A 23,606-nucleotide genomic window follows, 5' to 3' on the forward strand; every position below is an offset into this window, starting at 1 on the left:
CATTTGTGTAAAGTGCGAACAAGGTTGGACCGAGGACTGATCCCTGAGGAACGCCTGTATTAACGCGAGCAAAATCAGAGGCTGCGTCGTCAATGACTGTGAACTGTCGCCTCCCCTTTAGGTAGCTGTGAAGCCAAGCAGCTAGGTTGCCCTTGATCCCAAAGTCGATCTCGAGTTTATTCAGCAATATTTTATGCGATACACAGTCAAAGGCCTTTTGAAAATCAACAAAAACCACGCCGACAACTTTACTGTTATCAACCGCTTGTCTCCATTGTTCTGTCAATTTTATAAGCATTAATTCAGTAGAAAAGTCTTTCCTATAAGCCCATTGGTTTACAGTGACTAAACTGTGCTCGTGGAATGTATGGTTGACGATTCTTTGAGAGACCGCTGATTTAAGGATCTTGTTGGGTATACTGAGAATAGAAATTGGCCGATAGTTGCCCATGTCGCTCTCATCGTCCTTTTTGTGGATAGGGCTCAGCCTAGCCACTTTCCATTGTTCAAACACGTAGCCAGATCTTAGACTTTCACAATAAATATGGTATAATGGATGGACCAACGCATTCCCGGCAGTTTTCAGAGTTCTGGAAGAAATCTGGTCGGGACCGGTAGCTTTATTCCATTTAAGATCTGATAAATACTTTTCAATTTGTGCTCGTGGAATGCATGGTTGACGATTCTTTGAGAGACCGCTGATTCAAGGATCTTCCTGGGTATACTGAGAATAGATGGCTACCGGATTAATATTCTTTTGTTACCCGGGCTTTAAGAAGGAAACGCCCGAGGTATAAATTCGGCTTCATTCTTTTTTTTTTGTTATTTTTTGCGTTCAGTCACAAAACGCAGTTCCACTAGAGGGGGTGGAGAATTAGAACCTTTCCTGGCTGGGGTGGGGATTTTAAAAGTGTCAAGCACCGTGCAATAGACTGTCGTTAATTAGATAAACGTTACCTGTGGTAGAACCAACACGACCTGAAATAATTTTATTTTAACAAAATTAGAAGAATTCTTTGCTTAACCTTTGATATCATTAGTACTTGCTAAAATACGCTCAAACCTATCAGGAAATTGAGAGATATTACGTAGTTTTAGCATCATTTTGGTCGATTTTTATGTGCCAATACTTTAGAAAGAGGCTTTCTTTTCAGGTCTTTAACTACAGTAGGCTCATACTTGACTTTAACAATATGGATTGAAGTCGTATTTCCCACGTGGTCTAGTGGTTAGGATTCGGCGCTCTCACCGCCGCTGCCCGGGTTCGATTCCCGGCGTGGGAATGATTTCGCCATTTTCTCTTACCCTTCTTTTTCGATTTTTAATAACCTTGCCTCCATGACAGGGTTGGACAGAAAATCAATAAGTGCACGAACTTAACTGAAGCGTTTGCATTTGTCATTAAAATGGTCATGCAACGCTGACACAAACAAACCTATAAAGGTTAACCAGTGAAATCTGGGTGATGAAATTAAATTTGCAAAATTTTAATAATACTTTGTATATCAATAGCATTTGCTGCGATACACAACCTTCGGAGACTCTTAGGAGATCGCAAGATTACATTTTTTCATCGATGGCCCTTATTATTATTATTCTTATTTTTTACACTCCGTTGTTAGACGTCTCACAGGGCGGAGAGCACTATATGACACTTCACACGGTAGTAACCATGATATAATTAAAAAAGTTTTAGCAACCCTTCGGTCTGTTTCCTTTTTAGGCTTTAACTACGGCATGTTTGTTGAAATTAGAATCATTTAGTGGGGTGCACAGCTTTTACTCCAAGATCTTTATCATTACCTTTATAGGTAGCGGTTCCCACGTGGTCTAGTGGTTAGGATACGGCGCTCTCACCGCCGCGGCCCGGGTTCGATTCCCGGCGTGGGAATGATAACGCAATATGATCTTTCCATCCCTTTTGAATAACTGCCAAGAAAAATCACAAAGCGAATAATGTTGATTCAGTTATCTCATTAATGTAGGCGATGCAAACATTGAGCTAGCTCCCTGACACACAATACGTACGAGACTTGAGCGCCGTCAGGAGTGGTCATGAGCTTCTGTTGGCTTATATTCTCTCAAGATAAGACAGGTAGCCACGCCTGTTAAATTCAGACTACGAGATAAGTGATTCACAATTTTAACTCAGAAATCCATATGGACCATAGAGACCATCGGAGACCCATGCGAGCTAAAATTTATTTCCAAGGAATATATCATGATTAAATCTCAATTTCTATGAAAGAAATAGAAGTAATGAAATTTTCTAAGAAGGCGATCATTTAAACGACACATACACTGTTTCGGGTCTTTGAATGCTGAAACTGAGCGTTCAACTTTTGCATAAACTTAGAAACTTGAAAGAAAAAGTTCAAGTGAAGTCATTACTTTTAGTTCAAAACAGTGGAGTGAAATAAGATCAGATAAAGGTGCTCAGTAAACGGCAGCAGGCCTTTTTTGAATTCTTCTGAGAACATCATCTGCTCGTGTCATAATGAAAAGTTCTCTTTCCTAATCATTATCATGCAGTGATACCAAATAGTTTTTCTCCCGATATAACCTTCCTCTATATGTAGACCCACGTAAGGGAAATCGCATGAATGCGATTTATCTTGGCATGCTGATTAGCTACTACAGAAAAAACTTCTATTAAATTTTGTTCACGGAAGAATTCAATAACACTGGACTTCACGGTTGACCCCAGGGCTAAAAGCGTAACGGGCTGTCTGTTGCTGTCTATTAACTGATATTGTATTGACATAAAAGCTAAAGTGCATGGAAGTTCTTCATCATCCGATTTGCTTAGCACTTTTCACTTTTTGAACTTGTTTAATTAACATGATGTGTTTGCCCTTGTCGACTGGTTTATAAAAATAATTTGGATATATGAATAAAGTTGAAATGGTAAATTGGCCACCGTAACGATTACAAAAGCTGACGTTTCGAGCGTTAGCCCTTCGTCGGAGCGAAGGGCTAACGCTCGACGAAGGGCTAACGCTCGAAACGTCAGCTTTTGTAATCGTTACGGTGGCCAATTTACCATTTCAACTTTGTTGATTTATCCAAATTATTTCGTTACTCCCACCGACGCAGCCCCAAACAGTTTCTTTTGAAACTATCAGCCTTGATTGGTTTATAAAAAGGCGTCTCCATTCATTTTGAACCTCTCTCAAAAATCGTCATATAATGGTTGCGATATTGCAAATATTTTCATTTGTAAAAGTCAATCTCTTGCTTCCGAAATTAAAATATTGACCTTGAGTTATCAAAAGCAAAGAAAAAAGAACAAATGGCTTGTGGAAAAAAGAAAAAAAAAGAACTCCCAAGCTAGGAATCGAATATGGGCCACGGCGCCGTGAAATCACATCTAAAAACGGGTGAAAAAAAAAAAAAAATTAAATTGGATGTAGTCATTATAAATCCGCCGTCACTTTCAAATCACCTGTTAAAGGGTATCATCAAACTGACCCCCGTAACAGTCGGCGCCAACTCAAAGGCGAAGTCTTGCTTTTAATTGAGACGCCATGAATGCTACGAACCTTTTTTTTCAGTTTGATTAGTGCGTAATGTACATAGTTTATATTACCAACAGTGTTGTTCGATCAACTTTCATCGACTAAACGAGTTTTAGTTAATTGCCCTCAATGTGAATATTGTTGTCGTCCCCTCAGTTGTGAATAGCAACTTATGCAGTTCGAAGGTACCACTCACCCCAGTCCTACTTTTGTTTAATATAAACTAACTAAAGGAAGCGTTGGAATCACGAATAATGGTTGATATAGATTTCTTCCCGAATTTTTTGTGCACTCGATATGAGTCGATAATAAATGTTGTTGAAACGACACATGGACATTATTTGTTAGCATAAGTAAGACTCGCAAGCTTAGGGGAAGATTGTGTCTCATCGGCGTTCTTAATTTTCTGTAAAGATTTAAATTGCAAAAGAGCCGAATTATTTTATGAGTTAGGAAACAGTCAGGAAACAGTCAACATCTGGCTGATGTTTTCAACAAACGTGCAGGACCTATTTCTTTACAAGTACAAGTGCATTTAATTTCCATACCTATGACACACCAAATGGAAACAAACGTCGATTAGTTTCTTTTTACACTTTGATAGTGAACTAACACTTAAACAGTGTGTGAAATCGTTTTTTCTGGGAGCAGCTGAGGATCTCATAACATGAACGAAACACTAACATGCTCATTTTTGGACATCAGTTTGGATCAAACGCTAGAAACGCAAATAGCCAACGTCGCTACATGTGTCGTAAATTCAATGTTTTCCTTGATAACAGTCGCGGGAAATACCATTATTCTGATTGCAATTTGGAAAAACCAAGAACTGCACTCGCCGTCGTTCGTCCTTTTGTTTTTTCTCGCTTTTTCGGATCTTCTCGTTGGACTCATTTGCCAGCCATCTTTCGTTGCGTTCAAGGTCGCCGAACTAAGACATGACTTCAGTTGCTATTGCATCTCGAGAATGATTCAGAGTATGTCTGGATGGACAACTTCTGGGACATCTCTGTTGACTTTATGTGCAGTTTCACTGGACCGATTATTGGCTTTGTCTCTTCATTTACGATACAACGTGATGGTAACAGTTCCTCGTGTGTTTGTTGCTTGCGTCTTTCTCTGGATCTTTGCCATCACATTTGTGATATTGAGGTTCACTTTGACAAACTGGATTATTCTCCCTTTGATCATGTTACTGACAACATTTCTCGTCACTGCGCTGAGTACCTTAAAAATATTCATGATTGTGCGCAAACATCTTCGCCAGATCATTGAGCTTCAGCGAAACCTAACCGCTTCTCACACTCACACAGTCCAAATACTCAAGTGTCGCAAATCTGCAGTGACTGTGCTTTACGTTTACGGTCTCTTTTGGATTTTTTATGTTCCTTTTCTTGTAACAATGTTTATGGATTCAGTCAACGGGTACACGATAACAGTAAAAATTGCATATGACTACGCGGGGACTGTAGCTTTTCTGAATTCATTTTTTAATCCAATTTTGTACTGTTGGCGCATCAGGGAGATACGACAGGCCGTAAAGAACACACTTCGGAGAGGCAGAGTCTTTTTCTTAGATAACAACACTCAAAGCAATTGACTTTGTTCACTTTACAGAGGAAGTTTTCCCTCAGCTTTAATCCATCAAAATAATGCATTATTAGTAGGAAGCGGACACGAACACGTGAATTTTGGTCAAATTTTATACATTTCTAAAAGATGAAAGCCTCCACAGAAAACATCTCCATGTTTCATTTTGGAGTTGGACGATGCTTTCACACATTCAGATAATTAACTTGACTGGGCTTATCGCCATTACACAATTTAATATAAAGTGGAGACGAAAGTTCTAATGACCAATGTTAATTTATATGTAAATGTCATTGCAGAAGTTGTTGAATGAATTGTATGATTGTATTTATGAAAGGGGAAAGCACTGAGTTTTTCAGTTTTTTTTTTTTCGTTTATTGTTTGGTTTGAGATCGGATTTTGTGCTCTAAATGTCTATGTTCTTGATTGGTTGTGCCATTCGATTCTCTATTTTTTGATACCTAAAATGGAAGGTTTCCTCTTTTCTTTGTTTACCCCCAGGACTCGACATCTTACTCCTAATATAAGATTATTTTGAAATGAATTCCGTATCCTTTGAGTCCTCTGTTGCCTTACATGTGAAGTTTCCATGCTAAAGCGAAGTAGCGTCTCAAAGAAACAATAATGTAACGTCCACACGTTGATGAAAATTGATGAAAGTAGAGAAAGCACTGTCTCAACCACGAACACATTGAAAGTTCTTTGATTAACATATATATATAAGTATATATAAGTATACAAGTATATATAAGTATATAAAACAATGGCACAAGCCAAGAGGGAAAACTAGATCTCCAGAACCACTGATGGATATGATTTTTAAAAAACCCAAATTAGACCAAGACAATGCACAGGTTGGAAATTGGAATTCCCGTCCTTCTGGAATTTCTTGTTCATTATACCCTGCACTCAAGGTAATCCCAAGCAGCAAAGAGATAGAAAACTTTAAAAGTAACTTGCAAGAAATCCATGGGAAGCTTGGTCTTAGTATCTACATGACTGCAGGTATGAAAATGGTACCCACCAAAGTTGGACCTGCACCCTTAGGGGGCTACCTCAGCTATCAACTGGCACCTACTGAGGGTAAATTTGAAGTCACATGTAATGTTCATTTCTCAAGAGGGTGCAATGATAATGATTTACCATTGACAACTTACCCACATTTTCCACTGTCTTTGGTTCTCCCTCTTTTCACAATCACTCAGTGCCCAAGAGAGCATCAACAATTTCTCGAATCATTGCAACTTAACGAAAGTGATGCCACCTCACTTGAAAAGGACACTGTCTCACAGCGCAGTAGCAATCGATGGTGGAAAGAAAGGAGACCAAGGATTACTGCATCTCAATTTCGCGATATTTTGGTTCGAAAATCAATTACAACGCCTTTTCTAGAACGACTTGTGAATGACTGCAACCTGGACAGTACTAACACTAGAGCCATTAAAACATGGTATTGAACATTAAAGTGCAGCCTTGCAACAGTATACTAACTATATGAAGCACAATGGCCATCCTGTCAAGACTTTTACCTCAGGTTTCATTGTAAACCCTTCATACCCATTCCTTGGTTGCTCTCCAGATGGCAAGGTGATTGATGAAACTGAGGACAGCCCATATGGGATACTTGAAATCAAATGCCCCTACAAACACAGAAATGTTACCCCTCAAACAGTATGCTCTGGTGATCGTCAGTTCCATCTCGAAATGATAGATGACTTTCCAGTGCTCAAGGAAACTCACAAATACTATAAACAAGTTCAAGGCCAGATGGGAATATCTGGAGCAAAGTGGTGTGACTTCATAACATACACATTTAAAGGGATGGTTATTGAGCGCATTTAATTTGACACAGACCTTTTTGCAGACATGCTAATAAAACTAGAGGAATTTTTCTTTAAGCATTTTGCAAAATATTTCAAGTGTAAAACTACACTTGCATGTAATGTGATGTCAACATGTACAGTAACTGCCAGCACATCAACTGTTAGTGGCACATCCATTGGATGAACTTGTTAATAACTTTATGACGTCCATATAAAGAGCCACTAAATTTTAGTGGCTCTTTATACGGATGCAGGCCAGCAAGAAAGGAAATCTCTTATTACGTTCAGTCCATAACATAATAAGCTTCCATCAGAGGTGGAGTAATAAGTCCATCCCGACAGCTAAAGTTCTCTGCAAAACCTTTAACAACTCTTAAGAGACGTTCGTGCTCTGAAAATTTTCCACGAAGTACATTTGTCATCGAAAGATTTGTTATATAGTCAGCCCCTTACCTTTTCTGAATAGGGAAACCTCGTGATTCTTTTTATTGTTTGATAACACTTTGGTAAAACTTTCTTCCTTGATCCAATATAAGTATGAGTATTTTTTTTATTCATTGCGCGAATACCTAGCCTTCTACCGGCTGCAATAATTCTTTTCCTTACTCACGAGGTTTTCCAATGATGTATTTCTCCCTTTATAAATAATAACTATTATTGCAATTTAAATTAAGTAAAGTGCATGAATAATAAATGTAAAAGAAAACGCGCATTGAATAGGAAAAAATGAAGCCGCTCACACCTCAATATCTCATGTTCTCGAAGTTACTCTCGGAGTCTGGTCTCCTAGAATTGCACGAGATTTAAAGAATTTATCATCGAGAAGGGTTTGATTCTAGAAGAATGTCTATAGCTTAAAGCGAAAAAACCCTATTTATATTTTCTTGTGTATGAACTCAAAACGAGAGGCGGGCTTGGATTTATTCAGCTTCATCCTATTGCAAAGTTTGTATGCTCAGTTGTACTACTGTTAGGTACGTGGAGAAAATAAAAGACTACTTGTTCAAGTTTTGTTGAAATGTCCTCAGACACCTGACTGAATGCCCGGATACTCAATAAAAATAGCAGCAGTTAACTGAAAGTTCAATTTTTTTTTTGCCAATAAATGTTTAAAAACGAATTGAAAAAGATATCAGTACCATTCAGCACGTCAGTGGAGCATGGAGTAAATTAATAATTGAATACGTAATCTAATGAAAAGGAAGCTCTTCAGACAACATATATTTTAAATTTTAATGTGGGAAGATACAGATGTTCTTTGGTTTCAGATAAAAGCTGTTGATTTGCGGGTCCCAGGAGTCCATGCAGGCGCATAATGGTGCAGGACGGCGAACATGACATCGCTCTAAAATCTTGATCAACACAAGTTACGTAACTTGACTGTCACAAAAGATAAAACTGCTAGGAGGTTCAAACCAAAGGAGCATATTTGTACTTAACTAGGAACTAAGCCTTGGCAAGTGATCAGTGAGTCGATTGCGACAGCGGAATCGCCAGGATTACAGCCAACTCAACGCGTTTTTTCTTTGAAGTTAAATGGGAACAAGACGAAGTAGAAAAAACAGCAAGTGTGGTGTTATGCGTTTTATGCGCACTGTTTACAATAACTGCAATATCAGGGAATGGCATTGTAATGTTCATTATATGGGAAACACGAGAGCTTCATTCACCATCTTTCGTTTTGTTGTTTTGCTTGGCCATGTCAGATCTTCTTGTCGAATTGGTTGGTCAGCCATCCTTCGTTGCATACAAGGTAGCAGTGTGAGGCGTGAGTAGTCCAGTGGTCAGTGCGCTGGACTCTAGGTCAGATGGCCCGGGTTCAAGTCCTGGCTGGGGCTTGACGTTGTGTCCTTAAGCAAGACACTTCACTCACATTGCTTCGTCTTCTCGGATAGGACGTAAAGCCGGAGGTCCCGTCTCCTGCACCTATCAATTAGTTAATTTCGGCAAGGGACGTTAAAGAACCCACATCACGAGATTACTGTGATGTGGTCTGGCCTGTTTACTGGGAAGGAGGGGAGGGGGCATCTGTAAAAATTTCTCCTTTATTAATTGTAAACTGCCGCCGGCAGTCTGGAAAAGTCCCCCGCACAGTGTTGTAAAGCGCATTAGAGCATTTACATGGAAATGCGCTATAGAAATTGATCTATATTATATATTATTAGCATAGAGCCTCAAATCTTTCAGCGCGTATTGTAACTTGCGACTGATTCAGTTCTTTTGTGGGTGGATAACTTCTGGCGTGTCGTTTTTGACCGTTAGTAGCATCTCTGTGGACAGACTTCTCGCTTTAACACTTCACTTGCGATACAGAAGCATCGTTACGGTTCGACGAGTGATAACAGCAATGATAGCAGTTTGTCTAGTTTGCTCGGTCGCGACCATACTAAAGCTGTGGTTACAAAAGTGGATCATTATCGCGGTTATCATTCAGTTATCGGCGATAGCAACTACTGCCTTTTGCACTGGTAAAATTTTTCGTATCGTTCGAAGGCACGAGCGTCAAATTGATGGACTAAATAATGCAATAATCAGTTATCCATGCCGCACGAAAGATATTAACGTAGTTAAATGCAAAAAGTATGCCATAACAGTAATTTGTGTCTTAAGCGTGATGTTCACGTTTTATCTTCCTTTCCTCGTCGTTATGGCTGTAGAAATGATCATAGGCGAAAGAAAGTCAGTTAAGGTCGCTTACGAGTGGGCCACGTTGGTTGTCTTCTTAACGTCTTCAGTAAATCCCATTATCTACTGCTGGAGAATGGAACAGATTCAACGTCGAATTAAAACATTGTTTACAAGAAATGTTTAATAATAATGATATTTAAACAGGAAGCTCTCTCACCCGTAGGTGATCTACAGAGAGGTTCTGATCCAAAATAACATTAAATTGTTAAAAGTAAGAACACAAATTGCAGATATAAAAAGCGGTAAAAAACTAAGCTATGGATTAAAAGATTTAAAAAAATTATTTCTAAACTGACATATAGTGCCAGAGTTCTCCAAGTCACTGTCCAGGGCATTCCAGTCTTTAAAGGCATGATAACAGGTTCTTTGTTTACCCCAGTTCCGTGTTACTGATGGAAGTCTAAGATGATCTTTGCAACGAGTGTTGTGTCTATGTACATCGCTGTTTCTAGATAATTCCAATTTGTGAGATGTAATTCCATTCATGCATTTATAAACATACAAGCAGCGATAGAAGTGCCTGTGTTGTTTTAAATTTAACCAGCCGAGCTGATCGAGAGGATCGGTTGCAGAAGAGTACAATGGTTTATTTAGAACAAGTTTTGCCGCCTTATTTTGGAACGCCTGCATATTGTTCATTAAGACAGCGTTATCGTTATCACCCCATACCATATCAGCATAATCAAGGATGGGAAGGACAAGGCTTTTGTAATAAAGAAGGCGTGCATTATACGGCAACAAATGCTTGGTCCTACGCCGAAAGCCCTGATCTCTGGTTTACTTTAGATATCACATGTTCCATGTTGAGCTAACCGCCTCCCGGTTAGCTGAATAGATAGAGCGCTGGACTGTTGTGCGGGAGGTCGAGGGTTCGAGCCCCGGCCGGACCAACACTCAAGGTCTCAAAACAATTGAGAAGAATATGCTACCTTTCTATAACATCAAGAAATGGTTAGATATTCTAGTCTTCTCGGATAGGGACGATTAAATGGAGGTCCCGTCTCCTGCTGAGTTAGGGGTAGGAGACGTTAATTTCCCACGCACGAGATTTCTGTGTGATGGATGTCCTTCCCTGGGGTGGCATGGGTGGGTTTTTTGGAGCTTAAACCTCGTTGGGGACCCATGTCCTATTGTTTCTGCTCCTGTACTTGGTACAAATCCTTAAATAAATAAATAAATTAATTAATAAAATAAATGTTCAGTCCACGTAAAGTTAGAGGATAATGCAACTCCCCCTAAAACTTCTAACACTATCGAATCTCTTATCAAGAACAAAAACCGAGAGACTGTTTAACTTGCGAAGCTTGGAATCACTACCAATAAGCATCGCTTATTGGTACATTAAAAGTAAGTTTGTTATCATTTAACCAGTTAGGAATAGTACGCAACTCGGCATTTAGGGCGCACTCCAGACCAGCTGGGTTTGAGCCATAGCAATAAAGCACTGTGTCATCAGCATATAGGGCTATCTCTGGATGCTTGATGACAGTGGGCAAATCATTTATATAAATAAGAAACAACAAAGGGCCCAATCGCGGCTGCCCTGAGGCACGCCATGCGAAACAGGTAACAAAGCCGACAATTCCGGACCGCAAGATGTACATTGCATTCCTTCATTAAGATATGACTCAATCCATTTAGCCGTGTCAGATGTCACCTCAAAAGACGACAGTTTTCGTAGCAAGATTGTGTGGTCGACTGTATCAAAGGCCTTGGATAGGTCCAAGAATACGGCTCCACACAGTTTACCCCCTCCCAAAATAAATAAAATTTCATCAGCAAAACTAGAAACAGCGTTAACTGTTGAATGTTTAGGCCAAAATCCGAATTGCTTTTCATTGATTAGGTTACGTTGGTTAAGATATTGATAAAATTGATAATGCACACCCCTCTCTGGGAATTTAGTGTAAGTTGGTGAAATAGAAATAGGGCGATAATCAGACGGACTAGTACGGTTCCCGGCTTTGAAAAGTGCTGTGACTTAAGCGCATTTCCAGATGTTAGGAAACTCGTTTCATCCAATAAAATCCATTCCATTAGTTAAGACAGTCTAGAGAAAACAAAAACATCTCTTCGTGAGGATCAACACTATACGCCTCCTAAAAATCTTTTTAGAGACTGGACTGATAATTTGATCATGTTCAGGTCTAGAAGTGAAAAGAATTGGTAGAGGATTACAAGATAAAAAGAAAAACATTAATAAAGGTCAAAGTATCTAAATATAGAAAAAATAAACTGATAAACGCTGCTCTCACCCCGGCCTTACCAATTCGCGTCCATCACGTTTGGAGAAGGCTTCATTAAAATCATTTGTCGTTCTTGGTCAAAAAGTTTGTGAGGAACAGGCTTGTCAGTGTTTTAAACATAACTAAATTATCTTTGAATTGATTATTAAGGCTTTCCATACTCTTTTCGTTTTCGAAAAGAAAAAAAAAGCTTACGTAAGTTATTAGGTATGCCCCGATGCTCCTGATTACTGTTACGAAAAATAGTATTGCGTAACTAGCACTACATTCTAGAGTCTTCGCGAGAGTTCGTTGTTTGTTTATTTTTAGGTTCGTACGTGAGCGTTTCTAAATCGGTGTATTTTGTAATCCTTCTATAATTAGAACTATTACTAATTTAGAGAATTCTAGAAGCCTATTGTAAGAGTATATAAGTAGACGAGTCCTAGCGAAGTTTTTAACTAATCTTTCACAAGCGAACAGAGTTGGAGTTAGCCGTGTTTAGTCAAGCGTGACAAAAGCTGTATTTATTCAAGTTGGCGGAGGCCGTGTAAGTTTGTCGAGTACGAGTTGCTTAGAGTTCTAACTTGTGGAAATTACGTTCATTTTCGAATAAATCTTCTTGTTGTTGTTCCGACAACCCTGCGTTCAGTTTAGTGCCGAACAAACTTTCCTCAAAACATTCGAACACGTAACATTGGGGGCCTGTCCGGGAGAGGAATTCATTTGTTTACCGACTACAGAAACCAGGAAAGGACAATTCAAGAAGGAGTTACAGAAAAAGTAAGAAGAACCGTACAAGAGAGTGTATTGTGGTTTTCCTGTGAAACACCGCTTTGGAAATGGAAAAGCTTTTGCAGATGGGAAAAGAATTTGGTTTGGAAGGAGAAAAGCTCCTTGAGTTTGTGAGAGACGAGGAAGAAAAAGAAGAGAAACGTAGACTGCTTGAAGAAGAACGAAGAAGGGAACGGGAAGAGAGAGAAGAAGAAAAGGAAGAGAGACGTCGAATGCTTGAAGAGAATAAAAGAAAGGAAGAGGAAGAGAAGGAGGAAAGACGCAGAAAAGAAGACGAAGAGAGAGAAACTAGGCGACAAGAACGCGAACTAAGAAAATTGGAGATGGAAGCCGAGCTGTTGAAACAGAGAGAGAGTATTGAAGCGGCAAAAAGAGAACACGAGTTGGAGATTGCACGTTTGGCCGTGCAGAATGCTGACGGGCGTCCTGAAGTAAGAGAGGATAGGGCCAAGGCACCCAAGCTTCCCTCATTCATCGATGGCAAGGACGACTTGGATGCTTATTTACAGAGATTTGAGAGATTTGCAGCGACAGCTAAGTGGGAGAAAACAGGATGGGCTTCGAAACTCAGTGCCCTTTTGTCTGGACGTGCACTAGAAGTTTATTCGCGGTTATCTGAGGAGGCAGCCCAAGATTATGACCGGGTGAAGCTAGCTTTGATGAAGAGATATGACCTTACGGAGGACGGATATCGCCGTAAATTTAGAACATCGAAGCCGGAAGTCGATGAGAGTCCAGAACAGTTTATAGTGCGGCTGGAGAGATACTTGTTGCGGTGGTTGCAACTGTCACACACTGAACAGTCCTTTGAAGGCCTGAAAGACTTAATTGTGGAAGAACAGTTTATTGACTCCTGCCCAAAGGAGTTAGCTATTCACCTTCGTGAAAGAGCCCCGGAAACGCTTGACCAGATAGCGAAAATCGCCGATCAATACTTGGAAGCACATGGAAAGCAGTTGTTTAGTTCCGCGTCCAAGAGGCCATCCAAAACGGAGGAAACAAAGAATTCACAGAGCGAGACAACAGCTCCCCAGTGTTACAAATGTAATGCCCACGGACACAAAGCGATTAACTGTCCAGCTCTAGTAAGAAAGTGTTTCCTATGTGGCAGGCGAGGTCATGAGGCGAGGAACTGTCGATCGAGTGGACGGAAGTCAGGAAATCAAGGTAAAGATAGTAATCTTGTGCAACGTGGTCAAGTTAGTGCTGGCTGTTTGGTTAAGTCACCAGATCTTAACGCTACCCCTGAGGAAGTTAAGTCGTGTATTCAAAATGATCAGCTTCTGTTGGCCTGTGGCAAGAAAGTCCCGTTGCTAAGTAATGCCTGTGTTGAACCCTTATCTGGAGTAAGAAGTAAGATACCAGTTGTAAAAGGCAGAGTAGGAGAGAAGACTGTTGACGTTTTAAGAGATACCGGTTGCAGTGGAGTTGTAGTTAGGAAGAACCTTGTTAGCGAGGATCAGTTCACCGGAGATTTTAACGTCATGCTGCTTATAGACAACACAGCGAGGAAAGTGCCTATAGCAAGAATTTATGTTGATACGCCTTATCTCAAGGGTCATGTAGAAGCGCAGTGCCTTTCAGATCCTATCTACGACCTAATTATTGGTAATGTACGTGATGCAAGGGACGCAAAAAATCCAGATCCCAGTTGGCAAGAGGCTTGTGCAGTAACGACCCGAAGTCAAGCTAAGAAAAAGGATGAACGCACCACTTTGAGAGTGCCTAGTACCCGTGAAAACCCTATTGTGGATAAAGAGAAGCTCAAACAGATGCAGCGAGAAGATGAGAGCCTACGTAAGTATTGGGATCGAGACGGTGTACTAGTGAAGGGTCAGGCGGAGATTTCCTTTGAAGAAAAATCCGGAGTACTGTACCGCTTGTACCAGCATCCCTATGTAAATGGTGGTAAGCCACTTAAACAAGTTATGGTACCTGGAAAGTTGAGACGCTCCATAATGCAAGTAGCTCACGGATCGATCATGGGCGGACACATGGGTATAAAGAAAACAACGGACAAGATCCAGAGTGCGTTTTACTGGCCTGGAATTCAAGGTGACGTGACTCGATTTTGCAAGTCCTGTGACGTTTGTCAGAAAACCGTAAGTAAAGGATCAGTACCAAAAGTACCGTTAGAGAAGATGCCATTGATTGATAAACCCTTTAAGAGAGTAGCAATAGATCTTGTTGGCCCTATAAGTCCCCCGAGTGAAGAAGGACACAGATATATATTGACAATGGTAGATTTTTCGACTCGCTACCCCGAGGCTGTGCCACTTAAGAAAATTGACACAGAGACTGTAGCAGAGGCATTGGTAGATATCTTCAGTCGTTTAGGAGTACCCGAAGAGATCTTGAGTGATCTGGGTAGGCAGTTCGTTTCGGACTGCATGAGAGAAGTCAACCGTCTACTAAGCATTAAACAGCTTACAACAACACCCTATCACCCGATGTGTAACGGCTTAACGGAGAAGTTCAATGGAACAATGAAGTCTATGTTGAAGAGACTGTGTAGTGAGCAGCCAAGGCAGTGGCATCGCTATATAAATCCGCTGTTGTTCGCTTATCGGGAAGTTCCCCAAGAGTCCACCGGTTTTTCACCGTTTGAGTTGTTATATGGAAGAGCTGTCAGAGGACCAATGGCTATACTCAAACAGCTGTGGACGAAAGAAGTTGACGAGCCTGAGGTAAAGAACAGTTACCAATACGTTTTCGAATTACGAGAGAAGTTAGAAGATACTCTTAAACTCGCCCATAGTGAACTGGAGAAAGCCCAGCAGAAAGGAAAGCACTATTACGACCGAAAGGCCAAAGTTAGGAAGTTCCAGTCAGGTGAAAAAGTGCTTATACTGCTACCTACCGACCACAACAAGCTACTTATGCAGTGGAAGGGCCCCTTTGAAGTTAGTTCTGTGGTAGGTCTCAATGACTACAAGGTGAAAGTAAAAGGCAAGGAGAAAGTTTACCACGCTAATCTACTTAAAAAGTATTTCGAGCGAGAGGAGACCACAGCCGAAAGAGCATTAGCTGGTGGGGTAGGCGCTTCGTGTGTAGACGATGCTGTCAACTGTGCAGTTAAAGCAGATGAAGCAGAAGAAGAAAACATTGATTTCTTAGAGCTTGGTGGATATGTAGCAAAAGAATCGATCGAGGATGTTAAAACCGGACCAAATCTGACGAATGAGCAACGCAATGAATTTACGGATGTGGCTAAACAGTTCGCGAATTTGTTCACTGAAGCACCAGGTGCTACAGATCTCGTTCAGCATCATATCAAACTCATCTCAGACGAACCGGTTAGATCAAGACCTTACCCAGTGCCTTACAGCATCAGAGAATCGCTGAGAAGAGATATTGTCGACATGATCAAAATGGGAGTTATTAGAGAGTCCAGTTCTCCGTATGCATCACCTGTGGTAGTAGTGAAGAAAAAAGACAACACAAACCGTGTGTGCGTTGATTATCGGAAACTAAACAAACTAACTGTATTTGACCCCGAACCTATGCCAACCGCCGAACATTTGTTTCAGAAGCTTAGTGGAGACAAGTTCTACTCAAAAATTGACCTAAGCAAGGGATATTGGCAGATAAAAATACCGGAAGAGGACATACAGAAAACGGCGTTCGTAACCCCTGACGGATCGTACGAGTTCCTGAAGATGCCGTTCGGAATGATCAACTCTGCAGCAACACTGAAGCGTGCAATGAAGAAGCTGCTAAAAGATTTAGCCAACGTTGATTTCTACTGGGATGATATATTGGTTCACACCCGTACGTGGGAAGAACATATTGGAGCCCTAAGAGAGCTATTTTTACGCCTTGTACAAGCGGGGTTCACTATTAGACCTACTAAGTGCCTATTCGGTGTAAACAGTGTGGATTTCCTAGGCCACCGACTAGAGCAAGGAATGATTGGTCTACATCAGGATAATGTGGAGAAAATTAAAGATGCCCCAAGACCAAGCACAAAGAAACAGGTGCGATCATTTATGGGTCTAGCAGGATACTACAGAGATTTTATTCCCAACTTTGCAGCGATTGCAGCGCCCCTATCTGACCTTACGCGGAAAGGCCAACCTAATAAAGTTGAGTGGAGTGAAGCCCAAGAGAAAGTCTACCGAACAACCAAGTCTTACCTAACAAGCGAGCCTATTCTACGGCTCCCCGATCCAGCTAAAACCTATTTCTTAAGGACGGACGCCTCCAACAGTGGAATCGGTGCAGTATTAATGCAGAAACATAATGAGAAGTTATTCCCTGTTTGCTACGCAAGCAAGAAATTGACAGGTGCAGAAAGGAACTATTCTACAATTGAGAAGGAATGTCTAGCAATTGTATGGAGTATCAAGAGATTTCATCTCTATCTGTACGGAGTTTCTTTTGTTCTTCAGACGGACCATGAACCCTTAAAGTATATGAACAGTGCTAAGTTTAACAACGGACGCCTTATGCGTTGGGCTATGTTTCTGCAAAGCTATTCATTCAGAGTTGAAGCCATTAAAGGCTCAGAGAACGTTGGAGCAGATTACTTGAGTCGTGTAGAGGATTAAGTTTGCTAACATTGAACTGCACCTTATTTCGCAATTTTTCTTACTTAGGATAAATTTAGGAAATTTCTTCTAGAAGGGGGTTATGTTACGAAAAATAGTATTGCGTGACTAGCACTACATTCTAGAGGCTTCGCGAGAGTTCGTTGTTTGTTTATTTTTAGGTTCGTACGTGAGCGTTTCTAAATCGGTGTATTTTGTAATCCTTCTATAATTAGAACTATTACTAATTTAGAGAATTCTAGAAGCCTATTGTAAGAGTATATAAGTAGACGAGTCCTAGCGAAGTTTTTAACTAATCTTTCACAAGCGAACAGAGTTGGAGTTAGCCGTGTTTAGTCAAGCGTGACAAAAGCTGTATTTATTCAAGTTGGCGGAGGCCGTGTAAGTTTGTCGAGTACGAGTTGCTTAGAGTTCTAACTTGTGGAAATTACGTTCATTTTCGAATAAATCTTCTTGTTGTTGTTCCGACAACCCTGCGTTCAGTTTAGTGCCGAACAAACTTTCCTCAAAACATTCGAACACGTAACAATTACTAACAGTTTGTATTCACCTTTTTTCTTTAAAATAGACAAGTCTTGCCTGTTTCATATAAAGTATCCAGCCTTTGTGAGTCACGAGCTTTTATAGGTTAGGATCTCACCAGTTTTACTGGTTTGATACTGGTTGCCGTTTCCTCTTGTTGTCATTTGGACATCTATCGCTGAAGGACAGCCATTTTACAACTACATGTAGGTATATTAGTAAACTCATCAAAAATGTCTCTGCTAGTGTCACCCACACAGACACGTATATTTAATTCCCGAGTCAAAAATAGTCTGAAAATTAATAGTCAGGAATAATTAATAGCCCTTATCGCATTTACGCCCACTGTACGAGAGCTGAGCGGACTTTGAAGTTTCCAAAGGAGGCTATTGTGTGACACAGGTAAAACTTTCAAGCAAAATCGAAGCAAACGGCTACGTTTGGAGGCAATTTTATTCATTTTCTCAAGGATAAAGCGTGTTCTCGTCATTGTTAGACATTGTATTGCGTACGGGTGCAACAGTCTATTCAGTGAATCGGCAACTGACGAGATCCACAATATTAGGATCGAAACCGCGATCTTACGAAACACGTTCAACTATCAAACTCGAGGCGAACAAAACGCGCATAGAAAACCTCTCAAATAAAGAACTTACAAACGACCAGATTAAGAGTCAAAACCATAGTCGAAAGGTTGTAAATTGTCTTTTTTCTAGGCAGCGTGGAGAAGGAAAGTTAAAGTTAATAAAAAAAAACTGTCTGCTTTACACGCTATAAGCAAACATTTACATCCACGAAAATACAATGATACAGAATACAGGACAACTGCTGTATTCATTAACTCCAGTCTGAATCCATTTCTTTACTGCTGGGGAAAAGGAGATACGCCATGCTGTTAAAGCTGCTCTGGAGAGAGACTCGGGAAAGCAGCAACGGGAATTGACAAAAGATAACTTTATGTCCTATCCTTTCTTAACCAGTTAAAACGGAATGATTTTTTAGAACCCACTTCAGTGAGTAGCCGTGGTTGGCAGATATTTCGATGTGACACAAACTCACCTACACTGACTTAAATGATTATTGGGATTTGACTTTATCCTGTTATAGCTACATAAGCGAGAACGTTTTAGGAGTTCTTTTTGTCACCTTAGCTTCATCCGTAAAGCAAAGAACGGGAGATTGCATCGAGTATATATTGTGGGAACTAAGCGGCCAAACGACTGCGCATACGCTGAAGTTAAGGCCGACTGCCATTGTGCCCTCAGGCTGACGGAGACAGGCTGTTTTAAGTGTGCAAGTTTGTTAAGAAACTGAGTTGCTGCGTCGGTGGGGGATCATAACAAGTTAATTTGGTTTTATCAACCGTGTTGATGATGTAATTTGGCCACCGTAGAGAGTCTAGAGGCTGACGTTTCGAGCATTAGCCTTTCGTCAGAGCAAATGTTCGTTAGAGGAGTTCTAAACGACCACACAAACTGATAAGTCACGGAGTTTAAAAAGCGTATAACTCTTTTAGTTAAGGCCCAACGAAGCACAATGGTAGATCATCAGAATTCCCTTAAGATAATTCAAGAAGCAATAGAAATGTCGTGTACGTTTTCTTTTTACTGATTCCTATAAAAAGTTCAAAATTTCAAGTAAACTATTTCTTGGACCGGTTGTTCCCCATTACTCTCCATCTTTACTAATTTGCGCGGGAGGTTGGCGCGCGGCTGGCCGACAATGATCCACTCACGCATGCCCGACATTTTAATGCTGTGTTTGTTGCAAGGTGCTGTGTCATTTCTAAAAGGCGACTCGTGTCGTGGCCATCTCATGAGTTTCCCTCACGTAAGTAAACTTTGATAGGAACATCTCACACCTTTGATAGGAACATCTTGGCATGCTGATTAGTTACCACAGAAAAAACTTCTATTAAATTTTGTTCACGGAAGAATTCAATAACACTGGACTTCACGGTTGACCCCAGGGCTAAAAGCGTAACGGGCTGTCTGTTGCTGTCTATTAACTGATATTGTATTGACATAAAAGCTAAAGTGCATGGAAGTTGTTTATCATCCAATTTGCTAAGCACTTTGCACTGTTTGAACTTGTTTAATTAACATGATGTGTTTGCCCTTGTCGACTGGCTTATAAAAAGGCGTCTCCATTCATTTTGAACCTCTCTCAATAATCGTCACATAATGGTTGCGATATTGCAAATATTTTCATTTGTAATAATAATAATAATAATTTAATATTTAGATTGCGCAAATTAACATGTCGATATGATCAAATGCGCATCACAACACTGTTCGGGGGACTTTGGCCAGCCTGCATCAGCAGTTTACAAACAATCGAAGGAAACTTATTTGAAGATGCCCCCTCCCCCCGATTCCCAGTAAACAGGCCAGACCACGTCACAGTAATCTCGTGAGTGGGTTCTTTAACGTCCCTGCCTAACCAAATTATCTAATTAATAGATGCAGGAGACGGGACCTACGGTTTATTCCTCCTTATCCGAGAAGACTAGAATGTCTATCCATTTATTATTAAAGAAAGGTAGCGCATTCTCCTCAGTTATTTTAAGACTTTGAGAGTTGGTCCGGCCGGGGCTCGAACCATCGACCTCGACCTCCCGCACAACAGTCCAGCGCTCTAACCAATTGAGTTAACCGGGAGGCGGTTGTAAAAGTCAATATCTTGCTTCCGAAATGAAAAAATTGACCTTGAATTATGAAAAGCAAAGAAAAAAGATTGCTTTGGTAACTCACTAATTTTCGTTTTTGTTAATTTTAACTTCGGCAGGTGTTAATTGACGGAATGAGTTTTCTTGAAGCAGCAGATATCTGTACTTTTGATATCACTCTCTCAAAATAGTATTTCTGAATGTTAATCGTTCCTTAAAAAAAAAAAATTGGCGTTGACTCAACAAGAAAACAATGAACTCTGATAGCCTAAAGAACTTCCCTAAATTCAGTTTTATCAATTTTCAATTCGGCAGGTCAGTGATAATTGAGTAAGTATTTTTGAGGCACTATCTATGCCCCATAAATCGCCCGCTCAAAATGGTAATTTATTATTCGGTGTTTTTGCTCCTTTCAATATACAGTTGAAATTGAAGATGAAATTTCTATTTGTGGCCATATTTAATCAGGTGTAAAGATAGTGAATCACTGCGTTTCCGTTCTCTCGAACTTATCCCTCGTAAATTCAACCGACGCTGTAAAATGCTTCTTCTTAGAGGGATATCGCACACAAACTGATCATGAGGTTACAGCAAGTGTTGTATCGTGCGTAGTTAGTTCTCTATTTGCTCTGACTGCCTTACTTTGGAAATTTCATCGTCATGCTTGTAATTTGGAAAACACGAGAGCTTTATACGCCATCTTTCGCTTTGTTATTTGGCTTGGCAATCTCTGATTTCCTTGTTGGTTCGGTTAGCCAGCCCTCGTTTGTTGCATACAAGGTAGAGGAGCTTTTGAAAGATTTTAACGCATATTGTAAGGTGCGAATGATTCAGTTTTTTTCTGGTTGGATAACGTCTGGCGTGTCTTTCCTAACCCTAAGCGGAGGTTCTGTCGACCGACTTCTCGCTTGACTCTACACTTGCGATATAGAAACACGATCACCGTGCGACGTGTTGTGGTCACGGCAATGACTGTGGTTTGGCTGTTTTGTATCATTATTGCCATCGTCAGGTTTTGGTTTCAAAACTGGCTGATTTTGCCTGTTTCTACAGCTGTGTTGGCCATTGTGGTGACTGCAATTTTCACTGTTAGGATATTTCAAATTTGCAAATAGACATCAACGCCAAATAAGAGAACAAAACCGATCAATGGTTGACTTAGAAAACGAACAAGGTGATGCATTTAAACGTAAAAAGTCAGCTATTACGGTTCTTTATGTGTATGGCTTAACGTTGGTGCTCTATCTACCATTCATCGCAGTTAGTGCATCGGAAGCATTTCACGGCTATACAACGTCATTAAAAATCGGTTGGGATTACGCGACCACGATTGATTTCATAACTTCGTCGGTGAATCCTGTCATTTATTGTTGGAGAACTAAACAAGTACGTCGTGCAATAATAGAGTTTTTAAGAAGGATTACTTATGGGAACAACTCATGCAGTATCAGTTGCAGAATCTGGTCAATAATTTTGGTAGACTGTATGGTTCTGAGAGACCAACATCTTTGCATTTGTTCTGTCGCATTTTGTTCTAAAAGTGGTATGAATGATATATGAAGTGGTAAGACCCCCCAAAAACTGTTTTTCTTCTCAATGATAATGCTGATATTAGCAATCAGTACGATTATGTTCCACCAACAGATGGTGTTTGGCGTCTGTAGTCTTAAGATTAACATAATTTAGTGCCTTAATTGAATGCGGGTGCTAATGTGGCTGTCTCTCATGAAAATGAATTGGTTATTGCAAAAGGAAAAAAATAAAAGGACTCGCAGGCTTGGAATCCAACATGGGCCGCGGTGCCGTGATATCACATCTAACTACGGAGGAAAAAAATCTTAAACTGGATGCCATTTTAAATCCCCCGCCACTTTAAACTTTCCGGCAAATCACCTGTTAAAGGGTATCATTGAACTGACCTCATTAACAGTCGGCTACTCAAATGATCTATCTTGCTTTGCACTGAGTATCCATGACCAACTACGAACCCCTTTTCAGTTTGATAGGTTCGTAATGTACATAGTTTATATCGTCATTAGTGTTGCTCGATTAAATTTCATAGACAAAAGGAATTTTGCTCAGACCAGCTAGAATTCGGTCAGATTTAGAAGCAGCTATTTAGACTCATGTTGAATAAGCAAATTTGAACCTCAACCAACTATCCTCAAATAAAAGCAAGTGTCTTCACATGGTCAGCGGTGTAATGGCAGTCGGACGTGTATTTGGCGTCCCCGTACTTCTGCTTAATTTATTCTGCTTTCTGTCCAACCCTGGTCAAAACTCAGGTTGGAACCGCTTTCTAAGCGACTCGGCTTTCCAGCTGAGAATTTTTGCGTCTCTTAGAGAAATTTTTGCACCGAAATTGCAGCCTTTCCCAACGTGTGAGCACGTCTGCCATTTTGTTTCTGCTCCACGTAGTGGAAGATATCTTGGCTCAAGGACATACTACTATGCCAACTCAGACACAAGTTTTCGACAAAGTCGTCTCCTTAGAAGCGGCGATGTTTCCCTTAATCCTGGTCCGAGCTCCTCCATGTTTGAAGACCGTCGCTTGCAACCACAGAGCCGTGATTTGTGAGCAATGTGAGAAATGGTGCCATATCCGATGCGGTAACATGAAGCCCAACGATTACAAAAACTTGCAACGCCTGACAACCTTCGAGTGGTCTTGTCCTCGCTGCCAACAATCCACTGAGATTACTGCAAATATCTCCCGAAATGAATTCCCATATACAACTGCTACCTCGAATGTAAATGACATCAAGCTTACAGAATCCCAGGAAGATCCTTTTCTCATGCTTAAACAAACAGTTGGCGATAAGAATCTTAAGATTGGTCATCTCAACGTCAATGGCCTTATAAACAAGCTGTGTGAGGTCCAGCACCTCTTGTACGAGATCAAGTTTGACCTTCTTGGTATTACTGAGACCCACCTTAACTCAAGTGTGTCAGACGATTGGATCATAATTTCTGGATATAAATTCGTAAAGAGGAATCGTGGTTCCTGTGGAAGTGGTGTTCTGATATATTTCAAAGAAGATCTTACTGTATACCCTTCTGTTTCTTGGGAAAGACCAAATTTAGAAGAATCATGGCTGAACATCATCATGAGATCCCAATCCTTCCTTGTTGGCTGTGTCTACAGACCACCCGATGACTCCTCCTTTTTCGACTCTTCCAGAGACCTAATTGCTAATATCTGGCTAAAAAGAAAAAATGTGATCCTT

General features: G+C 40.5%; 3 protein-coding genes, 2 non-coding genes and 1 pseudogene across 5 annotated transcripts; all 6 read left to right on the top strand.

The window, feature by feature from the left end:
• Positions 1 to 1,211: 1,211 nt before the first annotated feature.
• Trnae-cuc (transfer RNA glutamic acid (anticodon CUC)) lies at positions 1,212 to 1,283 on the top strand. Its single transcript has one exon. It is a non-coding gene; the product is annotated as a tRNA-Glu (tRNA).
• A 536-nt stretch (positions 1,284 to 1,819) lies between these two features.
• Trnae-cuc (transfer RNA glutamic acid (anticodon CUC)) lies at positions 1,820 to 1,891 on the top strand. Its single transcript has one exon. It is a non-coding gene; the product is annotated as a tRNA-Glu (tRNA).
• Positions 1,892 to 4,179: 2,288 nt separating this feature from the next.
• LOC148734461 (histamine H2 receptor-like) lies at positions 4,180 to 5,422 on the top strand. The gene has a single exon (XM_088754415.1). It carries the CDS (start codon positions 4,186 to 4,188, stop codon positions 5,116 to 5,118), a length of 933 nt encoding a protein of 310 aa, XP_088610541.1. The 5' UTR covers positions 4,180 to 4,185; the 3' UTR covers positions 5,119 to 5,422.
• On the top strand, positions 5,396 to 7,115 carry LOC148734462 (uncharacterized; annotated as a pseudogene).
• Positions 7,116 to 8,091: 976 nt separating this feature from the next.
• LOC148734463 (melanocyte-stimulating hormone receptor-like) lies at positions 8,092 to 9,743 on the top strand. The gene is made up of 3 exons (XM_088752779.1): positions 8,092 to 8,096; positions 8,417 to 8,692; positions 9,104 to 9,743. Exons 1-3 carry the CDS (start codon positions 8,092 to 8,094, stop codon positions 9,741 to 9,743), a joined length of 921 nt encoding a protein of 306 aa, XP_088608905.1.
• Positions 9,744 to 12,147: 2,404 nt separating this feature from the next.
• LOC148734464 (uncharacterized) lies at positions 12,148 to 17,660 on the top strand. The gene has a single exon (XM_088754697.1). The coding sequence runs from the start codon at positions 12,687 to 12,689 to the stop codon at positions 17,187 to 17,189; it is 4,503 nt and encodes a 1,500-aa protein (XP_088610823.1). The 5' UTR covers positions 12,148 to 12,686; the 3' UTR covers positions 17,190 to 17,660.
• The last annotated feature ends 5,946 nt before the right edge of the window (positions 17,661 to 23,606 follow it).

Source organism: Stylophora pistillata, chromosome 3, assembly GCF_964205215.1.
Source record: "Stylophora pistillata chromosome 3, jaStyPist1.2, whole genome shotgun sequence".
Classification (NCBI taxonomy): Eukaryota; Metazoa; Cnidaria; class Anthozoa; order Scleractinia; family Pocilloporidae; genus Stylophora; species Stylophora pistillata.

What these genes read in the sequence shown, in the direction of transcription:
- LOC148734463 (XM_088752779.1), top strand. An exon ending in GTTGCATACAAGGTAGCAGT is followed by an intron (nt 8,693 to 9,103) that starts GTGAGGCGTGAG and finishes ATTAGCATAGAG; the next exon opens with CCTCAAATCTTTCAGCGCGT.
- LOC148734464 (XM_088754697.1), top strand. Translation starts at nt 12,687, where the DNA reads ATGGAAAAGCTTTTGCAGATGGGAAAAGAATTTGGTTTGGAAGGAGAA.
- LOC148734461 (XM_088754415.1), top strand. Translation starts at nt 4,186, where the DNA reads ATGAACGAAACACTAACATGCTCATTTTTGGACATCAGTTTGGATCAA.